At 50.3% G+C, this 21549-nt stretch overlaps 2 protein-coding genes across 2 annotated transcripts in view; one reads left to right on the top strand and one right to left on the bottom strand.

Annotated features, from left to right (window-relative positions):
• Positions 1–1745: 1745 nt before the first annotated feature.
• GSTZ1 (glutathione S-transferase zeta 1) lies at positions 1746–14887 on the bottom strand. The gene is given in 13 exon segments (XM_012560079.2): positions 1746–3023; positions 4224–4273; positions 5132–5184; positions 5723–5801; positions 6931–7056; positions 7435–7515; positions 8020–8087; positions 10168–10219; positions 10480–10505; positions 10508–10563; positions 14545–14580; positions 14582–14604; positions 14873–14887. Coding segments are annotated over 13 exon segments (792 nt in total). The 3' UTR covers positions 1746–2896.
• A 270-nt stretch (positions 14888–15157) lies between these two features.
• The window catches only part of POMT2 (protein O-mannosyltransferase 2), a 43997-nt gene continuing 37605 nt past the window's right edge, over positions 15158–21549 (top strand). The window contains exon 1 of the mRNA XM_004371071.2: positions 15158–15602. Within this exon, the coding sequence (XP_004371128.2) occupies positions 15355–15602 (248 nt within the window). The 5' untranslated portion in view covers positions 15158–15354. The remainder of the gene's footprint in view (positions 15603–21549) is intronic.

Genomic DNA, 21549 nt, shown 5'->3' with positions numbered 1-21549 from the left:
TTTCCTAAAAATTTTTTGTCACCAGTTTTAGGATGGCTGATGGAGCCCCAGGTTAAAAAGATTAATACCTTGATATAGTATAGGAGACCTATCTGAGTTGAAATATGTTAACTCTTAGAACTTATCTTGGAACAGACAGACAAAAAGATGGGCAATGATACACAATGTTGAGTGGTAGAGTTAGAGCCCATCAATTAAAGTGTTGTCCTTTTTAGGAGTAAATGGAGGGACAGAAACTCAGTAAGAATGGGCCATGTCTGTCATATTCCCTGTCACTCATCCACACATCCCAGCTCCCAGCTCAGTGGGAGTTACCCAGGAGGGCTCACTGCTTGTTGATGATTGAATGGAGGAAGTGGTAAATCCATTACCAGCTGGAGTAGCCACCAGATTGTTTTCTTCTAGGAAAAATCTCAGTTCATCCCCTTATTATACCTAGTTCACTGTAAAATAATTCAGGGCAGCGGGAGGGATCTGAAGTTTTCTGTGTCTCTGTACTTTGTCCTAGATTTATATTCTATCTAGTTTGCTCACTTCCCAGAAGTCTCTTGGGCTTCTCTGTTGCTTGGAGATAAAACTGGGGGAGGAAGGAGGTGGAGAGACCCTGCTTCCCTGGTAACCTCAGCTGTGTTGGAAATCGGTTCAGGTTGGTTGGGCTCACATAGGAGCCTGCTGGTGAGAGAGAGAGTCAGCTGCCTCTTGACTCCTGGGAAAGTGGCAGCAGCCCCTGATCTGGTCAGCCGAAGGCCCTGAGGCTTACCTTCTGCTTCTCTGATCCCACCATCTCTCCAGAGGCAGGGAGGAACCCTGCTATGGAAGTTGTAGGAGCACGAGCTGAAGTGTGGGGCCACCCTCCTTTCCCCCAAGTTTATTCCATCTTTAAAAACTACAGGAGGTTTTATTATTATTATTATTTTTATAAAAATATATATAACACATTTGCCAATTCATCATTTTTCAGGTGTACAATTTAGTAATATCAATTAAATTAATCACGTTGTGCAACCAGTACCAATATCTGTTGCCAAATTTCCTATCACCATAAACAGAAACTCACTGCTTCCTAAGCAATAACTCCCCCTTTTCCCCTCCTTCCCGCCCCTGGTAATCACTAATAAACTTTAGTCTCGATGCATTTGCCTATTCTTGTTATTTCATGTAAGTGAGATCACACAATATTTGTCCTCTAAACCACAGGAGTTTTCATCACCTTCAGTTTTGAGTAGCAGGGTGTGTTTTAAGCCAATTATCTTTGAGATCTATAAACAGCACATTAGGCACAGAAAAGGAAGCACAAATGGAGGATACACACCACATGAAGATCGCCAAGGAGCCGAGGAACAGATGCTGAAAAGAGGCAAGGACATTCCCCTAGAGCCAGCAGAGAGAGAAATCCTTCCCCTGGAGCTGGTGCCCTGAATTCGGACTTCTAGCCTCCTAACTATGAGAAAATAAATTTCTGTTCATTAAAGCCACCCACTTGTGGTATTTCTGTTATAGCAACATTAAGAAACTCAGACACTTACCTAACAAGATACGTCTGGAATAATTTGAGGAAAAGGGTCAAGATGGCAGCAGGACAGAACAGGAGGTATCACGGAGACTTTCTCATCATTGTTATGTCCACCTACCTTCCTCTGCTTCTCTCTGGCTTTGCCAGGACAAACCCACCAGGAGAGAAAGGGTGACCTGCTTTGGTCATTTTAGAGCCTGGGACCCAGGTCAACTAAGAAAGAAAAAGGCCACAGAGGATGAAAGGGGAGAATAGGTGCCCTAGGATTGCAGCTGGGTCACAGGAACTCATGGCTGAGAAAGGTGGCTTCCACTTGAACGAGATTTATACACCATAATTCCGTTTGACTTCAGCCATGCAGGGGAAATGAAATCTCAGAGATGAGATGTAAAAGGTCATCTTGTTTCACCCAGCAGCTGCCCCCAACCTCTCTGCCAAGAGGTAATGCTGGTTCTGGTTGAACACTGCTAGGGAGGAGAACATGCCTCCTCTAGGTTGGCCATGGGAAACTGCTGCAGGTGGTCTCCTGAGCTAGCTGGTCAGCAGCTGTTCACACTGCTTATGGAGGAGCCTGCCTCTAGATGGCCAGGGCTATTCACAACAAGATCATATATATGCCCAGTACCTAATCCTGGGGCTGGTCCAGAGGATGCTCTCATGAAGATGAGGGACTGGGCTGGGAGGGCCACCTTCCCTCTCAGAGCTGGAGAGGAACACTTAACAATGGGACCTTTCCTAGCCCTGAGGAACTCAGCTGGTCACAAAATGCTTTCTTTCCTGCTTCTTAAATCTGTTCTCCACCTGGATCTTGTGTGATTGTCTCAAGCAAATAAGTCTTGGGCCTATTTCTCTTCCTTGTCCTTAGGGTCCAGGCCTGCCACAGGGCGTGCAAATGGCTGGCTGGCTTCCTCTCCTGATCCACACACAGGGGAATTCGTGCTAGGATGAAGAATGTTCATCTTCTAGAACCCAGCTCAGCCCTAGCTGGACAACTGGGAGTCCCGGGCTTCAGTTCAATGACCAAATTTTAGTGTGGGAATTCTTTGGCATCAGGTCACTATAATAGGGGATGGTTCCGCATGTTTTGAACTTGCCAGGCATTTTAATCTACATTCTCATTTCATCTTCATGACTGCCCCATGACATAGATAGCAGGTATTGCTCCTGGGCCTCACCCCTGGCCTCCCAGCACCCCTCTCTACCCTCTTGACAGAAGAGGGGACTAAGGCAGAAAGAGGTTCAGGGGAAAGATAGATCCAGGGCTAGAGTTCAAGTCTCCTGTCTCCTTAGTTAGGTTTCCAGACCTGTTTAGCCCACCCAGCTTCTGCTCCTAGTCCCTGCTCCCTCCTCCCATTCCCATACCAGTGGGGCATGGTTTGGGATCTAGGCCCTCAGCTCAGGGGGCGTATCTGGCTGCCGGCAGGGGTGAGTCACTTGGAAGGCCTCCAAGGCCAGCAGCATCTTGTTGATACGGCTGATGGTGGGGTAAGAAGTGAGCTCCACCTTGAACCTGTGGCAGAGAAAACACCCACCTAAGCCATGGTCTGCAGGGATACAGGAGGATTGCCCTGTGGGCATCAAGAGAAGCACAGAGGCAGGGGTGGGTGAGGTCCACGGAGCAGGCCAGAGGAGCACTAGGAAGGTGACCCTGGCAGGGGGAGCCTTATTCACAGATAGCCCTCTGGAAATGGTTAGGCCTCGTGCAGTACTGCTTGGCATTTCCGTTACTTACTGTCCTGTTCCAAAAACAAAAGACCAGACCAGTTGCAGTCGAGTCTATGCCAACTCATGGTGACCCCACGTGTGTCAGAGTAAAACTATACTCCATAGGGTTTTCAATAGCTGTTTTTGGAAGCAGATTGCCAGGACTTTCTTCTGAGGCACCTCTGGCAGACTTGGAACTGCCAACTTTTAAGCAGCCGAGCATGGTAACCATTTGTGCCACCTCAGGACTACTCCTATTCTAAGCAATGGCTATTTGTTGAGGACCTAGGGTTGCTATGAGTTGGAATCAACTCGACGGCGAGGGTATTATGTATAAGGCACAGTGCTAGGCATTTACACATATAGATTGTCTCTCTACCCATGTCATAAGCTTCTTTAGGGGCAAGGAATGTGTCATATATTCCCATATCCCCAGTGGTGCCTAGCGCAGTGCCTTCCACATAGAAGTACTCACTCATGCCCTACAGAAGGGCTGATGGAGGGAAAGAAGAGGTGGAGCTCACTGCCAGGCACAGACACACTGACATACCCTGTCTAGGGGCAGAAGGCACGTGTTCTTGGAGTGGTTTCTTATAGAGATGTCCACCAGGTGACCCACCTCTTCTTAGGAACAGAGGCAGTGCAAGATCACCTGGGCTGTGGTGGGTGTGGCCTGGGGAGGAGGAGGCATTTCACTCATTTCTTCCATCCCGGCTTCCTCCAGGCCAAAGTGGGCTCCTTGGCCAGTCCGGGAGAGTCTCTGCAGGAAATGCTCCCTCTGCTCCCTCCTTGGCTGAGGTGAGGCCTGACTGTGGCAGGAGGCTGGGTGTTTTGAGGGGAGGAGCCAGCAGGAGGAGGGAGGGAGGCCTCCTCTCTGTGCCATGTGGTATTCCAAGAGCAAGCAGAGGTTAGCTCATGGGGAGCTCCTCAGCACGTTCCTACTAAGCTGCCTGAAGAGAAAGCAAGTTCCTCATTCCCGGAGGTATTCAAGCTACCTCTCACTTACCTTTCAGCATTTGCCACCTGAGGCACCAGACACAGATCAGCCATGGAAACCTGAAAGAGGGTCGGACAAGTCTGCGTCAGGGTGTGCACACCCAGACCCACCTGCTGGTGAAGGGGTGTCCGCTGGTGACTTGAGGGGGTAGCTCCTGACATCCCCACCTGACCCTGGCTCTTCCACCCTACCCCTGCCCCTAGGCCCATCTCCCAGGGCCTGCCTGGGTCTGCCCTCCAGAGCTGAAGCTTCTTCCCAGGCCATGCTACAGCTGCCCTGACAACCAGCTCTGTGGGTGGCCAAAGAAGGCTTCAGTCTTAGGTGCCTTGGTGGATGTCAGTGGGCTTGTTAAAAAAAAACACCATCAACAGGCACTTAGGGAGGGCCCCCAGCAGTGAGGAGATGCCTCAGGCTGGGGGTGGGGGACCATGGAACTCAAATTACCATAGGTCCAAGGCCTTAACCTGTAGGAGTCAAAGGCACCTGAATCCTAGAATCTCAGATTTGGGAGGGAACACAGACATCATCCAGTCTAGTCACTCACTGGATGCCTGGATCACCTCACCATCTCAGAGATGAGGTCCTTTAGCTTGCATACCTCCAGGAATGAGAAACTCACTTTCTCTTCAGGCAGCTTAGCAGGAATGTGCTGAGGAGCTCCCCATGAGCTAACCTCTGCTTGCCCTTGGGATGCCAAATGGCACAGAGAGGAGAACCGTGGGTCCCTGGACCTCACCCCCACCCCCTACAGATGCCTCCTCAGGAAGCTCTCTGAGCTGGGCCTGCCTCTGGGGCGAGGGAGATGGTTGAATCTAAATGGAAGAGACGAAGCCTGACGTCAGCATGAGGGAGGAGGTCTCATTGGGTAGCCTGGAGTGTGGCTTACCTCATCTCCCACACAGTACTTCCCTGCTTACCTCATCTCCCACACAGTACTTCCCTGCTGTGCTCTGCAGGATCTTCTCCAGAGCTGTGGGAAGACCACATGAATAATCTCACTCTGGGTACAGAAAGGGGACTTCAGCCTTGACTTCCATAGCTATGAAATGGGTGGCTATCTGAGTGACAGGCTGGGCCACTCAGAGGGCATGTGTGCTGAGGGGATGAGGCAGCCAAGCCTGGAAAGAGTTGAGAGGGAGGAGATGATGTCTCCCTGGGCTCCTCAAGCACTCATCATTCCCTTCCCTCAGAGTGGCCAGCAGCAGCTCTCATGCTGATGGAGTTTGCCTGTTGCTGGCCTTGATTTCTTGGGGAGTTGGCAGTAAAGCAGACACTGGGCCATCTGAAGGGCTGTGGGCCTCAGACACTAAGGTTCCCAAAAGCGCCAGAGTTTGAGGCCAGGTCTGAATGCCCACCCAACCCACTGCCTCCTCAGCCCTGCCCTCACCTAAGCCACTGTCTGGACCAAAGTAGCCTGGGAGGATATTTCAGATGACCAGGCCCCTGGGTGTGAGGGGCCACTTCTCTGAGTGGCCACCTCAGAGCAGCTGGCAGGAGTAAGGACTCACCGTTAAAGCCAGAACTGATGACATTCTGGGCCCAGGCCAGCTGGTTCTCCTTACCCACTTGCTTCAGGACAGACAGGTTCTGTGCAGTGCAAGGAAAATCTGTGATTGGCTTGGGGAGCCAGGCTGGGCCAACTGCCTCAGCTGAGCCCATTAAGGGAAGCTTGGTTCCCACCTGCCTGTGGCTGTGCACCTACACCCCTGGACTCCATGAAGCCACCTCCTCCCACCAGAACCCTGAGGTTAGAGGGAAGTGGCAGTCCCAGCAGCCACCTTCTCAGGCTGCCAATGGCCCCTGTAGTCTGTAAGCCTTGGGGAGATATGCAAGGGTGGGGGCACAGAGTGCTGCCATGGCTGGGGCAGCTGTGGCTATAACCTGTAGCCTAGCTCCGTTGCACCCAATGCTTCTCCCTTAGGTGAGCCTTTGTGACGAGAGGGAGTGTGATACAGGGTGGGGCAGGATGAGGTGGCACATAGGACTGGTTTCCAGGAGCTTTGCACCACTGGAGCCATTTCACTTTGAGCTACAGTTCCCTCATCTGAAAAACAGGGCTATCTGTTTGCTCCAGCCTCCTTTGTTAAAAAGAAAAAGTGACGTGGGGGCGGGGTGGGGGGGGGAAGGGAGGGACGCACAGGTACACAGTTGAGGGTCCCAGGCTCCGGTCCCTGCTCTGCCACTAATTAGTTGAATGACTCCACCTCTCTGGGGCTATTTCCTCAGTCATAAATCAGGGGTTAGCACACATGAATTGTTTTAATACGTTCTTCTTTGTTTTACTAGTGAAAACTATTTCCAGACAAAACCTTAGAGAATCCCAATATACGATATGAAACAGCCAGAAAGGAGGCTGCTCTGGGTAAAGGTGGAAGGCCTGGGCCTGAGCCTGCTCAGCCTCTCCCGTCACCCTGGCCCTTTCCCGACCTTGAGTACCTCTAGGCAAGTCCCCGGAAACCTAGCCTTTTCTGGAACGCAGTTTGGGACCCACTGGACTGGATGACTTCTGGGCTCCTTCCTTCTCTCTGCCACGTGGTCTAGGTCCAAGTCCCTGTGAACCCTTCTCTGTCTTCCTGCCACTCCACCCCCAAGCCAGATACCTACTGTGGGCTTGCCATAGTGCAGGAATGTTTGAAGGTCAGCGTGTATAAGGGCATGTGAGTGAGAGGGTGGTAGTGTGAGGGTGTGCGAGGGTACAGGGCTACAAATGCCAGACCTGCAGGGGCTGGATGCCACTAGCAATGAGGTCCGAAATCATGCGAACGCTGGCCCTCTTCTTTGGGTCCTGAGGCAGTAGTCGCGGAGCGGGCCGAGTCTCCTCCAGGTACTCAATGATGGCCAACTGTCCAGAGAGAAGCAGTGAGGCAGGGAGAGGGCCCTGGACCATAGACCAGAGGGGACAGAGCCAGCAAACTCCTCCTCCTCTCCTCCCTCCTCAACTGGAGACCTGTAAAGCCCAGAGGCTCTCCAGTGGGGAGCGCTCTTTCTCGGCTCTTGTTCTATAGAACTTGGATCCCCGCATGCTTAAGTCTCCCCTGACTTCCCAGAACAACCTCACTCTCTCCCTCTCTCCTTTCCTCCCTCGGACAAATACTTATCCAGCCCTTACTATGTGCTAGGCACCTTGGCCACACACAGGCAAGGAAGAGATGTAAGGTCCTCTGGTTCAGGGCACTGCTCTCATGCTCTCATGAGGATCCCTTCCCAAGCCCGCACTCACTGACTGGCCGATGGTGAGTCCATCAATCTTCAGGGCTGGCACCTGCATCATGGGATTCAGTGCCTGGAATTCTTCAGAGAACTGTGGAGACAAGGCCCTGGTTGTCTGAGTGGTCTGGCCTGAGTTGGCTAGAGGAGAACCTGGCAAGCAGGAGGACCCCAGGTCTGCCACACCTCCCTTCCCAGGGGAAGGCCCTGGCTTCTAGGCCCAGGAGCCCTGGGGGGATGCATGTATCCCAGCCCCCAGTGGCTGCTGAGCTACAGGCTTCATCCTAATAGCCTGCTGTGTGCTTTTCCGAGTCTCATAGTGTGGTCACCAAGCTCCTACCCTAGCTGGCCACCCACCCCTCCTGAAGTCAGGCATTGGAGAGGCTGGACTGTGGTGTGGAGCCTGGAACCTGGGCCCTTACCATGGCTCCCCTGGCTGCACAGATCTCTGCCATGTCCCAAAGGGAGCACCAGAGCCTCCCCTGGCTGTGGGAACCACAGCGTGCAGGTTCATCTTTGGGGAAGAAGTCTGCACACCCTGCCTGGTACCTCTGCAAGGTCCCGTTCCCACATCTTGGCCCCAGGGTGGCCTCCTTACCTGCTGCCCCCCATCCTTCACAAGATTGATGGGCACCGTCGCATAGTCAATGCCTTTCAAGACCAGAGCTGGGGGAGATGCAGACAGTAGAGTCAGGGGACAGCCTCTGGCTGCCCTCCCAAGGGAAGAGCCCTTCCCAGGGGGAAATGAGGCTGCGAGGGAGGTTTCTGCACACTGCTGGGTGCTCACGGCCCAGGTTGGCTCTACTCCTTCTCTCCAGCTTTCCTCACACCATCCATTCCCCAACCAGGCCCATGATGCTCTGCTTCTCTCTCCCTGAACTCTTAGTGCCCTCACTCTCTGCACCCTCAACAGGGCCCTCATGTCCCTTGCATGGTGCTACAAAGATGTATGCCTGGCCCCATCAACCTGGCAACTATGGTCACACAGTAGGGGTATGTCCTGTTCATTCCTCCCCTCTCCAACCCCTGCCCTGGGGCTTAAACAGTAACAGTGGTGAGCAGGGCTCGTTTGCAAGAGGCATGCAAGTGCTTCCCCATGAAGGTGTCTAAGGGACAGCTCCCCAAGGGAAGGTGCTGGTCTTGCTCAAGTGACCATACAGCACACACAAGCAGATGACGCTTTTTTTGTTGAGCAAAGAATCCCTCTCCATTCTCTCTGGTAAACTGTGTCCTCCGGGCTGTTGACCATAGATTCTGAGTGGGACATCAGGGCTTTTTGGTGGTCTCAGAGCATTTGTTGGGACTCCCAGTACCTAGATTTCCTCTCTATCCCCTCTGGGAATTTTCCTTGGGAAGGGGAGGTTAGTAAACATGTTTAAGTCAACCCTAGTGGAGAAGACTGTGTGTATGCCTGCAAGCTTGTGTGTTAAAAGGTGATCCTGAACACCCCATTGCCGTGGAGTCGATTCCGACTCATAGTGACCCTGTAGGACAGAGTAGTACTGCCCCAGAGGGTTTCTAAGGAGTGGCTGGTAGATTTGAACTGCCGACCTTTTGGTTAGCAGCCCAGCTCTTAACCCCTATGCCACTAGGGCTCCTAAAAGGTGATACCAGTCTCAAGGTCAAGGGCAGAGGGGAGGAGGACAAGAGGAAACCTAGCCTGAAAAGAGCCTGGAAAGTTCCAGCTCCTCCTCAGCGCTTGGCAGCTCCACTCTGGAGGTGGAATGGGGTTGGGGAAGATGGAAGAGGCCAGTGCACACAGGCCCTACAGAGTCAGTGCTAGCACTGCTCAGCTTCCAGCCCAGCCAGGGAGAGGGGAGATCTCCCTGGAGAAGAGTTTTCTCTGCACCTCAGTGCCTTGCCTTACTGACTTCAGCAAATACCAGATGACTAAGGGGTGGGAAGAGGGGTCATGGAAGATGCCTTAGCCGTTAGGGACAGGCTCTAGAGCCAGGCTGCCTGGGTTCAAATTTCATCAAATTCATTTGCTAACTGTATGGCCTTTGGCACGTAACTTAAAGAACCTCTGTGCCTCAGTTTCCTCATGTGACAGGCAGCATAGTGTAAGAACATGGACTCTGGGGTCATACTACCTCGGTTCAAATTCCAGCTCTGCCTCTTACTGCATGATCTTGGGCAAGTGACTTAATTCCTCTGTACCCCAGTTTCCTCATGCGTACCTCCCTCTCAGGACTGTTGAGGTTGAAATGGAATCATGCACACAGAAGCTCTCAGCACAGAGAGCTCCCTCATTGTGATCTGTTATGATGACGACCTTTGCCAAGTGGGTTAAGCTGAGGGAAGGGAATAAACCAGATGGCTCTAGTTTCTGATTTCCTGAAGCCTCTCGGGTGTCGCACAGACCAGTTCTGTTTAACTTGTCAGACCAAATAAGATAAGAACTGAGGGAGACCAGCTGTTCCCCTGCCAGTTACCAGGGGCTGCTGGATTTTGTAAGCCTGCTTTAAACATGGTTGCTAAAAGTCTTCGGAGAGCAGTGTGGGGAGATACCAGTCCCCAGAAAAAAAAAAAACTCCTTCCCTCCCAACCCCACTCATCTTGTTGGACTTCTGGGTAGAGGTGCCATTCAGGGGTGGGGCATCCAGGAGACTGAGGATGCCGGTTGCTGGGGGAAAGCCTTCCTGACAGAGCACCGTCTTGGCCCAGGCCAGCTCTGCACCCAAGGCTCCTTCCACCCCACCCCACCCCACCCAGGTGCTCAGCTTGGTGGAGGCACAGCTCTTACCAATTCGAACTCTCCATGAGCAGGAGCTTCGGAAATAGGAGTAGAGGATAGGCTGAGGAACGAGAGGACAAGGGTGCGCATTAACCCATGATCAGTGGGTTCCCGGCCCCAGGACCCCACCAAGGTACTCCCAGCCTGCACTGTTTTCTCCCACCCTGTCAGGCCTCCTTCCTCAGAGCTGCATGTGAGCAGCTCTGGGTCAGCAACCCCAGAAGTCACATGGAGTCCCTTGACTCCAAACTGTGCTGGCATGTGTTCCTGAGGTTGGAGAGGCCCCCAAAGGGGCAGCCAGCCTGAAAGTGCCTTCCTTACCTTGCTGGACTCAGCCATTGTGCCACAGTGACCCTCAGGCTCCCAGAAAATGTCTCACAGAACTGTGGGGCAGGGGGAGGAACTCTAAAGGGGTGGATCCCATGAGCCAATGGGGAAGCTGGCCTAGATAGGTGCCTGGGGAACTTTGACTCTGGTCAGAAAGGGGATCTCTTCCAATCTTTGGCAAGTTGCTCATGCAGATAACATCCAACTTCCTAGTGGAGCCAGGTTTGATGTCCCATGCAGACAGGGTGGCCTAGTTTTAAGGCAGTAGTTTGTGTGCTTCAGTGGGCTGGGAGCTGGCATACCTGGGCTCTGTCCTGGTGCAGGAACCAGTTTTGCATGACCTTGGATAAATCCCTTCCTTTTTCTAGTCTTCGGCTCCCGTGTCTGCAAAATGAGGGGTTGCCCTAAAGTGATAGCTTAGATTCCTTCCAGCAGTGGCAAAAAGATCAGGGATTCTAATTCTTTTTTGCTTTGGTGACCATCTCCTTCAAGCCCCCCACCCACCTGTCTTCTAGGCTCTCGGCCTCCTAAAAATGGCTGGTGAATATGCCCATTCACGCCAAAGCTGAGGTGGCAAGTTACCAGCCCATGGTGGTCTTATCTGGCCCTCACAAGTGTTTAAAAATGTTTCAATTAGTTGCCAACATTTAAAAATCAGGATGTCTCATATACAAATCCTGTTGCTTTTTCTTTAAAAATCTGGACACAGTGGACTCAGGTTCCTGAGTAGCAACAATTAATTAGAGCCGATTAATGGCATGGCCTCTTTGATCTGCCGTGGTCCCTACGTAGCCCATTTTCTTCTGGGCCCCTGGTGGCAGTTGAATTTCAAGGGACTTAAAAGTTAATTTCCCTAGTGGTTCTTGGGTAACTAGCTGCAGCATGATAGATCGCTTTTATATGGCCTTTCTAGCCATGGTCTTGTAACTTCCATCAAATGACTGGATGGGACTATGCAAATAAGGTGCTTGTGGCCCACCAAGGGAATTGGACAGCTTGCCAATAATGTAAATAAAGTGCATGGCACCCTTGTAGGGGTGGAAACATGCAAATAAAGTATATGGAACCCTAATAAGAGGATTGGTCAATCTTGCCATTCTGCTATGCTTAAAATGAGCCATTGGAGACAGAAAGAGGGCCCTCACTACCACCAAGAAGAAAAGATCAAAACTGAGCACATCCTTTGGACCCATGGTCCCTGCACTGAGAACCTCCTAGACCCAAGAGACAGAGAGAGAAAGCTGTAACACTGGAGATGGCACAAGGGGATGAGAAGCAGCGGCAGAGAAATAGTGGCAGCAGAACTAGGATACTGGCGAGAGATGGTGTGGTGGGCTTCCCAACCCACAGAGCAAGGCGACTACAGTGGGTGTGCCGACCCATGGGGCAAGAGAGCTGAGCACCTTCAGGCTGAGACTTACTGGCGGAGTGGGGTGCCCCTGAGCACTTACTGGCAGAGCTAAAGAGTTTTGTAACACTTTGCCTGAGCAGGGCAGAGGCTGGGCCAGCCCAAGAGGCTCAAGGGGCCCCGAGCCAGGGAGAGGCCTGTCTGCAGGCACGGCTGCGAAGAAGCTGTCCTGACCAAGAACTGCATCCTGAGTCATTTCTGATCCTGAACTGTAACCTGTTACTTCCCTAATAAAACTCATAATCGTGAGTACTGTCCATCAGTTCTCTGTGTGGCTGTTGCAATGAATTATTCAACCCAGCAGTGAAGTAGAGAGTGCCATGGGAGGGACGGCTCTTGTCAGAATTGGTAAAAAGGTTAGAAGGTGGAGATATGCTTGACCTCCACCTCATAGGAATCAGCCTTGGGCTGATGCTGATAATGATTGCCCTTGTGAAGTTAGATGAGGAGGTCTGGTGCTGCCGCCAAGCCATTTTTACAATTGCTGCCATTTTTTTACACCAGCACTTCAAAGCAGGACCCAGGACAGTCACTAGTGATTGTTGTTGTTGTTGGGTGCAGTAGGGTCAATTCTGACTCGTAGCAACCCCATGTGACAGAGTAGAATAGCCCCATAGGGTTTTCTTAGCTGTAATCTCTACAGAAGCAAACTGCTAGGTTTTTCTTCCATGGACATGCTGGTGGATTCAAACCACCAGCCTTTTGGTTAGCAGCAGAGCTCTTAACTGTTGCACTACCAGGGCTCCTTCACCAGTGATTAGCACTCCTGAGTCTTCAGGTAGACACACAAATGTCCATATGGATGGAAGAGAAACTCAACAGAATTTCTCAGATCACCTCTGTCTACCACCCTTCTGACTACAGACATTTCACTGGAGTTCTCTCTCCCCTCTGACACCCTGGCACACCAACCTGCTTTCACCATCCCTGCACACCAACTCCAACTCAGGGTTCCAGGCAGGTTAAGGGCACAAGCGAGAACCCAGACCTTCCCAAGATGATTCCTGAGCCTGGGAGTCCAGCCTGTTCTGAAGGCATCTTTTGTGAGTAAAGTGAAGACGGTCCTGGCACGCAGGACAGTTGATAGGTAGTAGGTGTCCCTAGAGGAGGAGGAGTTGAGTGACCATAACTGGATGTTCCCTAGCTGGAGATGCAGCCCCTTTCCTACCTGGCCAGGCTCGGGGGGGCCCCTGGGCCAAGAGGTAGAGACTGTTGGTGAGGAATAGACCACTAGAGAGCAGCAGATATTAGCTTACCTCGCTGGACAAATGCTTTTACATTGTGCTTACTGTTACACCTTTGACCTATTTTGAGGGTGACCATAGAGTCATGGTAAATGCCCCCATTATGTGTCTTGCTGGCTCATAAGCAGGAAACATGAAATCTCTTAGACATTTAATTTCTGCTTTGTCATGGATTGAATTATGTCCCCCCAAAAATGTGTGTATCAATTTGGCTGGGCCAAGATTCCTGGTATTGTGTGATTTTCCTGTATGTTGTAAATCCTGCCTCTATGATGTTAATGAGGGAGGATGGGCGGCAGTTGTGTTAGTGAGGCAGGACTCAATCTACAAGATTGGATTGTGTCTTGAGGCAATCTCTCGAGATATAAAAGAGAGAAGCGAGCAGAGAGACAGGGGGACCTCATACCGCCAAGAAAGCAGTTCCGTGAACAGAGTGTGTCCTTTGGACCCGAGGTCCCTGCGCAGAGAAGCTGCTAGTCTAGGGGAAGATTGATGAGAAGGCAGACAGAGAGAGAAAGCCTTCCCTTGGAGCTGATGCCCTGAATTTGGACTTTTAGCCTACTTTACTGTGAAGAAATAAATTTCTCTCATTAAAGCCATCTATTTGTGGTATTTCTGTTAAAGCAGCACTAAATAAATAAGACATGCTCTCTGACAAGCGGCAAGTATATAAACCATCATGTGTTCCTTTTTTGCATTTGCACAGCTAAATTTTAAGCTCAAGTAAAATATCCATCTCATCACCACTCCTGTAACAATTTTGTTTCCAGTCCAATTCTGGATTCTGATTACTCTTCCAGATTTTATTTTTAAACTGTCTCTTACATATGATTTTTGAGAAAGACTCCTAAAATCCCACTTGGAAATGGGAGGGCTATACAGTATTAAAAAAACCAAACCAAACCCGTTGCTGTCAAGTAGATTCCGACTTATAGTGACCCTATGTACAGTATGAAAGTGAAGCTATATTCCATCCTCCCAGGTACAAAAGCAGTCCTCAAATTTTTGCGCGAATAAGAATCATCTGGAAACCCTGGTGACATAGTGGTTAAGAGCTACGGTTGCTAACCAAAAAGGTCGGCAGTTCCAATCCACCAGGCGCTCCTTGGAAACTCTATGGGGCAGTTCTACCCTGTCCTATAGGGTCGCTATGAGTCTGAATCGACTCAACGGCAATGGTTTGTTTTTTTTAAAAAGAATCATCCGGGGCGCTTATTTAACATGTAGATTCCCGAGCTCTTTCCTCTAAGTAGCTCGGAGGAGGGCCCCGAGACGGCACATGCACGTTACAACCCAGAAGTTCCCCCAAGTGATTGTAATGTGTCACAGCCTTCCCTCGCCCCTGGTGCTCTCTTAAAATGCAAGCATCCCGGGAAGGCCATCCTTTCGTAGGACCTGTCGGGCTACCGGCAGAGAGAGGAGCACGCAGGGCTGTGCGGAAGAGGCGAGGGGCAACATCTGGAAGTGCTGGTAAAGGTAGGGGAAAATAGACGGTACAATGACACAAGTCCGCCCCGCACGCTCTCCCCGAGCTCGACCCCTCGGTCAGACCCCGCTTGCGCCACAGCACCCAGCAGGCAGCGCGCAAACGCAGAACCTGACCCGCGCAGCGCACTGCATGCTGGGAGTCGTTGTCGGAGCTCTGGGAAGGAGGAGCTGCTCACCTTTGACCCCGCCCCCCAGCAGTTCCCCCAGTGTCTAACTAGCGCCCCCTCCCTAGATGCGTGGCACAGACCTTCCCAGCTTGCATCTCGCACTTCTAGAGACCCCTCTTCCAGGGCTAGAAACTTCGCTCCTGGAAGTCGCCGACTAGTCGCTGAGTAAGGCCCACTGAAGAACCTTGGCTTTCTTCTTGGCGAAGCGAGGAGTTGAACTAGAATGATAACTCTTTCTTCTAGTTCGTTGGGACTTCCCGCCACGCCCCCATTCCCGGTACTGTTGGGAAGTGCAGTTCCTTGAGCCCGTCTTCTCTCCTGCCCTGTCTTCCCTGGTCCTACCAGTCCCGTCATGCTGTGCGCCACTAGCCGCCTCTTAGCAGCCGGAGCGGAGACCACGCTTCCCGCCCAGCCCAGAGCCCGGGGCTCAGCGCTCCGCTGCCGGAGGAGAGAACTACATTTCCCGGGTCACCCCGCGCTGCCCTTTTGTGACTTCTTGGCGGGGCGGCTGACAAGACCAATCCTGCCAACGGGCCGGAGGGTTATCCTGAGGAGGGGAAGGATGCCGCCCGTAATGGGCAGAAGCCTGGCAGGGTCCGAGCTGCGCGCCCGGCGGGGTCGCTGTGGGCCCCAGGCTGTCTGGGCCGTGGGCCCAGACGTGGCCGCTGAGGATGCAGCGCGAAGCCCCAAACGGCCTGCTCAGGGCTCGCGGCCCTTCGAGACAGCCGGCGAGTGGGGCTTGCTGGCCGTGGTGACGCTGCTGTCCTTCGCCACCCGCTTCCACCGTCTGGACGAGCCACCGCACATCTGGTGAATGACGGGCGGGACTGGCAGGCACCATGGCAACCGGGAGGGAAGGACGCCGCCCTCTGATTGGCCTCAGACACGGAGGGGGCGGGGCGGGATTGACAGAAGTTGGGGCGGGGGCTGCGGTGGAGGGGAAACTGAGGATTTTTAACGGTTGCCTTTCACGAGGACTCGTTTTGCTCTGGTGGGTGGCAGTGGCATTCTTAGGATCTGGGGGAAGCAGTCAGTCCTCATGTCTTCCAGGTCATGCTGAAGTGTCTCACCTGGCACTCAGATTGCGGTTTTCAAAAAAGCTGCTTTGAACTTTCCAAGATTTGGAAATCCTTAGTACAGAATTTCCCAAGCCTGAGTTCTTAATCCTCAGGATTTTCAGGCATCAGCAGAGGGGGATATTCCTAACCGAGTGCCTTCATTTTCGGGAGGAGAGATGGTTTGACTGTCCAGCGAAGGTGACAAGGGTTCCAGAAGGCAGGTCTGTGTTTGCCTGTGAAAATTTATATCAGTCAGATTGAAGCAAGGTTCTGCCTGCATATGTGTTTGTACACACATGAGAGAGTGGGGAGTCTATGTTTGAGAGTTGCTATTGGTAACCTCTGGCACATCAGAATAGTTCAAGACCAGCCATGTCCACGTGAGTTTTTCTGTTTTCATAGCATGATGACAAATTCAGCAGCAAGTCAGATTGCCAGCTACAGCTGCCACTTGACATAGGACCGTATGATTGTTTTGGCTAGGCTGTGGTGCTGGGCTTAGGAGCCAAAGAGAGCACTGATTGTTTTCCTTCTCCTTGTACCTCTACGGTTCTAAGGTGTTCCCTCCCCAGGTGCTGGATTTGCTGCTCTCCTTTTACTGCCAAATAATCAGTGTGTCCACCCTACTGTCTATAACTTCACCTTTTTTCCAATCACTCCCTGTTAATACCCAGATCTTTTTGTCTGGAGGAGTCAGGTATGAGAGGGACAAGGGCATTTTTAGAAAATTGAAGAGACCTATTATGTCTCCTACCTTGGCCCATGTAGACCACCGTAGGGGGGCCTATAAGCAGTGTCCTCAACTAAGTTATTATTTTTATGCTCTAGGGCCATGTCGGTCCAACAAATACAATACAGGTGACGGAACTAGAAATACGTTGAAATCTTGTTGATCACCTCCTTCCCCCGCTCAGGCTGATCTGGGGTTTCACACCCAGGAATGATCAGGGAAGAATCTCAAAATTTCAAAATATGTTTATCTAACTCCCCACTCCTTTCATCCTGATTAGTACCCAGTTGGTAGTCAAGAGATGAACCTTTTCTGGGGATGACTGCATTAGGTGACCAACCTGCTTTACTAAGGTGTCTGGGCCAGGAGGAGGTGGAGAGGTAGAAGTAGACTCAGATCTTTTTGAGTTGATTTTTGAGGAGCCATTTCAGTGCTTGACAATATCAGACACCATCTTCAGTGTGGTTCAATGGTAGAATTCTCACTTTCTATGCTGTAGACCTGGGTTCAATTCCCAGCTGACACACTTCTTGCATAGCCACCACCCTTCTGTCGCTGGATGCTTGCATGCTGCTATGATGCTGAACAGGTTTCAGTGGAGCTTCCAAACTAAGGGAAACTAGGAAGAAAGGCCTGGCAATTTACTTCCACAAATCAGACAATGAAAACCGTATGAATCACAATGGTCTGTTCCACAGCTGATCACCGGGATGGTGCAGGACTGGGCATTGTTTTGTTCTGTTGTGCACAGGGTCATCATGCATTGAAGGCTGATTCAAAGGCAGCTGACAACAGCAAAAACCATCATTGACCCAAGCACAGGCATTTAGAGGAAGCTCTGTCAGTCGAGGCCCCATTGAGCCAGTGGTTTTGCTTTAGGTGTTGGAGTAGAAGATGGAGCTGCCACTTTTTCTTGTAAAACCAAGATACTTCTAGGGCGAGGATGGTTACACTCTTGAATATAACATTTCCACTTGATGAACATAACCCTGAGAGGCTTGCTGATCCCTTCCCTTGTTAGCCATAGAGTCTAATTTGACCATCTCCAAAGTGGGAATATTAGTCTAGTGTGTCCTAAGGCCTTCTTGGGTCAGGTGCTCAATTTCAACAAAAACTTAGTAGTCGGGTAATTTTACCCATTGCCATTGAGTTGATTCCGACTCATAGCAACTCCATAGGACAGAGCAGAACTACCACATAGGGTTTCCAAGGCTGTAATCTTTAAGGAAGCAGACTGCCAATCTTTCTTCCGTGGAGTGGCTGGTGGGTTTGAAATGCTGACCTTTTGGTTAGCAGCTGAGCACTTAACCACTGTGCCACCAGGGCTCCTTAGTAGGGTAGTAAACCCGTTGCCACTGAGTCGATTCTGACTCATAGCTACCCTGTATGACAGAGTAGAACTGCCCCCATAGGGTTTCCAAGGCTGTGATCTTTATGGACTCAGACTGCCATGTCTTTCTCCTGCGGAGCAGCTGGTAGGCTCACACCGATCTTTCAGTTAGCAGCCGAGCACTTTAACCACTGTGCCACCAGGGCTCCATAGTAGGGTAATAGCTGCCTTTTTAAAAACAGTGTACTTGGTTCCTGTGTCAAGCAGATGATGATGTTATCCTGAGGAATGGCCTCTCAGTACCCCAGCAGCCTTTAAGTCTTTAAAGCCTGTGATTTCCCTTTCTCTTCTGGGGTTTTTATATTGTTTTTCTGGACCACCCAGGAGGGACAGGAGTTACATCTCTACATGCAGCAGTCCCTGAACGGAATAATCCTCTCTGACACTTACAGGATCGGTATGAATTATACATTCAGCAGAGAAGCCGCAACAATAAGTCACTGAAGTGGCCCCCAGGACTCTACCCATAAAATCACTTTAGCTTCCCTTCCCCAATGGGAATTTGGCTGAAACCCTGTTGGTTGAATTTGGGTGCTCCCCCCCTCACCCCGCCCATGGGGACTTGAACCATAAAGTCTAGTAGGCGTGCCACAGGAGAGGCTCTTTTTCTCCTTCACCCGCTTGCTAGCCTTCACCCGCTTGCTAGGCTTGGCACCACTTCCTCCCCAGTGTATGTCCTGGTGTCTGATGAGTGCCATGGGCTCAGGACCCTTATCTTTCTGCCCCTGCACACACTGCTGTGGCTTGCCCTGCTGTCCTTAGCACCTTAGATCACCCCTGCACCTAGCAAATTCTACTCCCACAGGACTGGTAGGGTAGAGATGTGGGCACCTGTATGCAACAGAGCCATAAGAGTTTGGGTCCTTCATCTCTCATTCCTCAGCATACTAGGATGGGCATGTATGTCCCCTTTGGGGACAGGGAGACCTTGGTCCCACCTTTAATCATCTTACTCTTTAAAGCAGCTGGGGTTGTGGTAGGGGGAGGGGTCATGGGACACGGAGGGAGAGAATGGCTCTACGCCAAAAAGCAAAACCAAACCAAACCAAACCAAACCGGTTGCCATCTAGTTGATTCCAACTCACAGCAACCCTATAGGACAGAGTAGATCTGCTCCATAGGGTCTCCAAGGAGCGGCTGGTGGATTTGAACTGCCGACCTTTTGGTTAACAGCCAAGCTCTTAACCACTGTGTCACCAGGGCTCCACCAGAAAGCAAAGCACATTTTGTTGTTTTTGAGAATATACACAGCAAAACATACACCAATTCAACAGTTTCTACATGTTCAATTTAGTGACATTGATTACATTCTTCGAGTTGTGCAACCATTCTCACCCTCATTTTCTGAGTTGTTCTTCCCCATTAACATAAACTCACTGCCCTCTAGGATTCTATCTAATCTTTCAAGTTGAAAGCAGAGCACTTTTGACTTGAGCCATGTGGGCAGCCTTTCGGTGTTTTCATTTTACCCAAAGTTCTGTATTGAATAGCAAGGTCCTTATTGCTGACACCACATATTTAAGCTTCGGAGACTCCTTGATTCAGCAGCAATGTTACCTTTTGGCTGGGGCTGCCAGGCTTGCTGCCTCATTGTCACACTTACATCCCTTCCTCCTTCCACCCAGAGGAGAGTGAGCAGTAACTAAGGCAGCATACAGATGGCTTGCTTCAATCCTACCTCTCTCTGCTCAGCCTCATTAATAGGTAGTGCAGTAGGAGTCTCCACAGTCCCTTTCCCCCCAACATGGTCAAGAGCATTTGCTACTGAATTCCGGGGAATCTTGTCATATACCCTAACCCAGCCCATTGGGACGCTTGTGTTTTCTCGTACAGAAAGCTATGTCTCTCAGCATCCCAAAACTGTCAGGATCTGGGATTTTATTTCACCCTACTGGCAATCTAGTAAGTTAGCCTGTTACTGTTTTATGGATGCTGGCAGAAGATGTGGGATTCCTGGGTCAGAGACAAAAGACTTAATTTTCTTTCTCATGGCTCAGCAAGAGGATGAGCATCAGCATGTTGTTATCATTTCCCCTTGCCCCCAAAGTCCCATGTGATGCCAGGGGTCCAGATGGATGCCTGTACATGCAGTGGATTACATCCCACACGAGGAATATGGAGCTTGGGGAATCTACTATTTTATAGCAAGCAGTAAGCAAGCCTACTCTTGGTCCCAGGGAGAGACATCACCTCTTCCGTCAAGGTTGCTTGCTGCAAATATAACTCTGAGAAATGGTCCGCATAAAGGGCCTTACATTCTTGGCATACCCAGAAAGCCATGTAGGAGCAGGAGAGACCTGTGGAGGACTGTCTCCTCCAACACAAACAAGCAATAAAAGCTAAGAGGAAATGCGAATGTTACTACTATTTTTACTTGGAAAACTTCTGGAGTAAAAATCTCATGCCCCTTTGTCAGTATGTTTCCAAGCAAACTTCAAAATGAAACACAATTATTGGACCAGTTTAAATAATGCCTGGCATGTGTGGTATTTTACAGTCTACAGAGTTCTTACACATGTATTATCTGAGTGAGCCCTAACTCAGATGAGGGAGGGCGGGCATGGCAGATACTATTATTGTCTTCATTGTGTAGATGAGAAAAGAAGTCCAGAGAGAATGAATAATTTTTCCAGGTCATGCAGTTAGTAAGTGGTGGAGCTGGGGCTGGACCTCTCTCTCCTTTCTGTAAATCTATTGTCACACTGCTTTGATGTTATTTCTCTTTGACATCACCATGCCACCATTCTTAGCTGTCATCTGATGTCAAGCAATGTGTATAACAGATAGAAATAGATTTATTCTCCTGCCCATCTATTGGGATCACTGAGTAAATGCAAGAATCTTACATTTTTGCGAAAAGCATGTTTTGCCCCTTATGTGGTATGTACATAATGGTTGTGGAAGCTGACCTGGGGATGGATATCACTGGAAAGCACCTTCTGAGCTATAGGTGGAGACTGAAAAACAGAAATGGCCAGGCCTTCTTAAAAGCCCTTGTATATGGCGTGAACAGTTAAGCACTCAACTTGCCAAAAGGTTGGCAGTTCAAACCCACCCATCGTGCCTTGGAAGACAGGCCTGGTGATTTGCTTTCAAAAGGTCACAGCCTTGAAAACCTTACGGAGCAGTTCTCCTCTCTCGCATAGGTTCACCATGAGTTGAAATCGACTTGATGGCAGCAACTAACAACAAGTATGTAAAGAAAAGTTTATATGGTTGTGTGGAAGAACAAGATTTTGCATTGGGTTTAAAAGCTAACCTATCATCTTATTTACTTACAAAATAACTTATGCAACAAGGATAGGTTTTAGACATGTTTCCAATTTAGTAAGAAAGCCCTCAATTTTTATATACTGGTTAGTTAATTACAATAAGATCAGTGAGAGCATAGTTAGCAGGAAAATTATCACAAGGTTGATGAGCAAAATCAGACTCCTGCACCGATCATGGTTTACAATCTTTCTAGGGCCAACATCCGAACGATGTAGTAATGTAGTTTCTAATAACAAGCATAATCTCAGAGTTAGAGGTTAACTTGGAAGAAAAATCTTAATATAAACCTTTCCACATTACAGGAAA

Source organism: Trichechus manatus, unplaced genomic scaffold (assembly GCF_000243295.1).
Source record: "Trichechus manatus latirostris isolate Lorelei unplaced genomic scaffold, TriManLat1.0 scaffold00010, whole genome shotgun sequence".
Classification (NCBI taxonomy): domain Eukaryota; kingdom Metazoa; phylum Chordata; class Mammalia; order Sirenia; family Trichechidae; genus Trichechus; species Trichechus manatus.
This window is presented reverse-complemented; position numbering and strand designations above follow the sequence as displayed.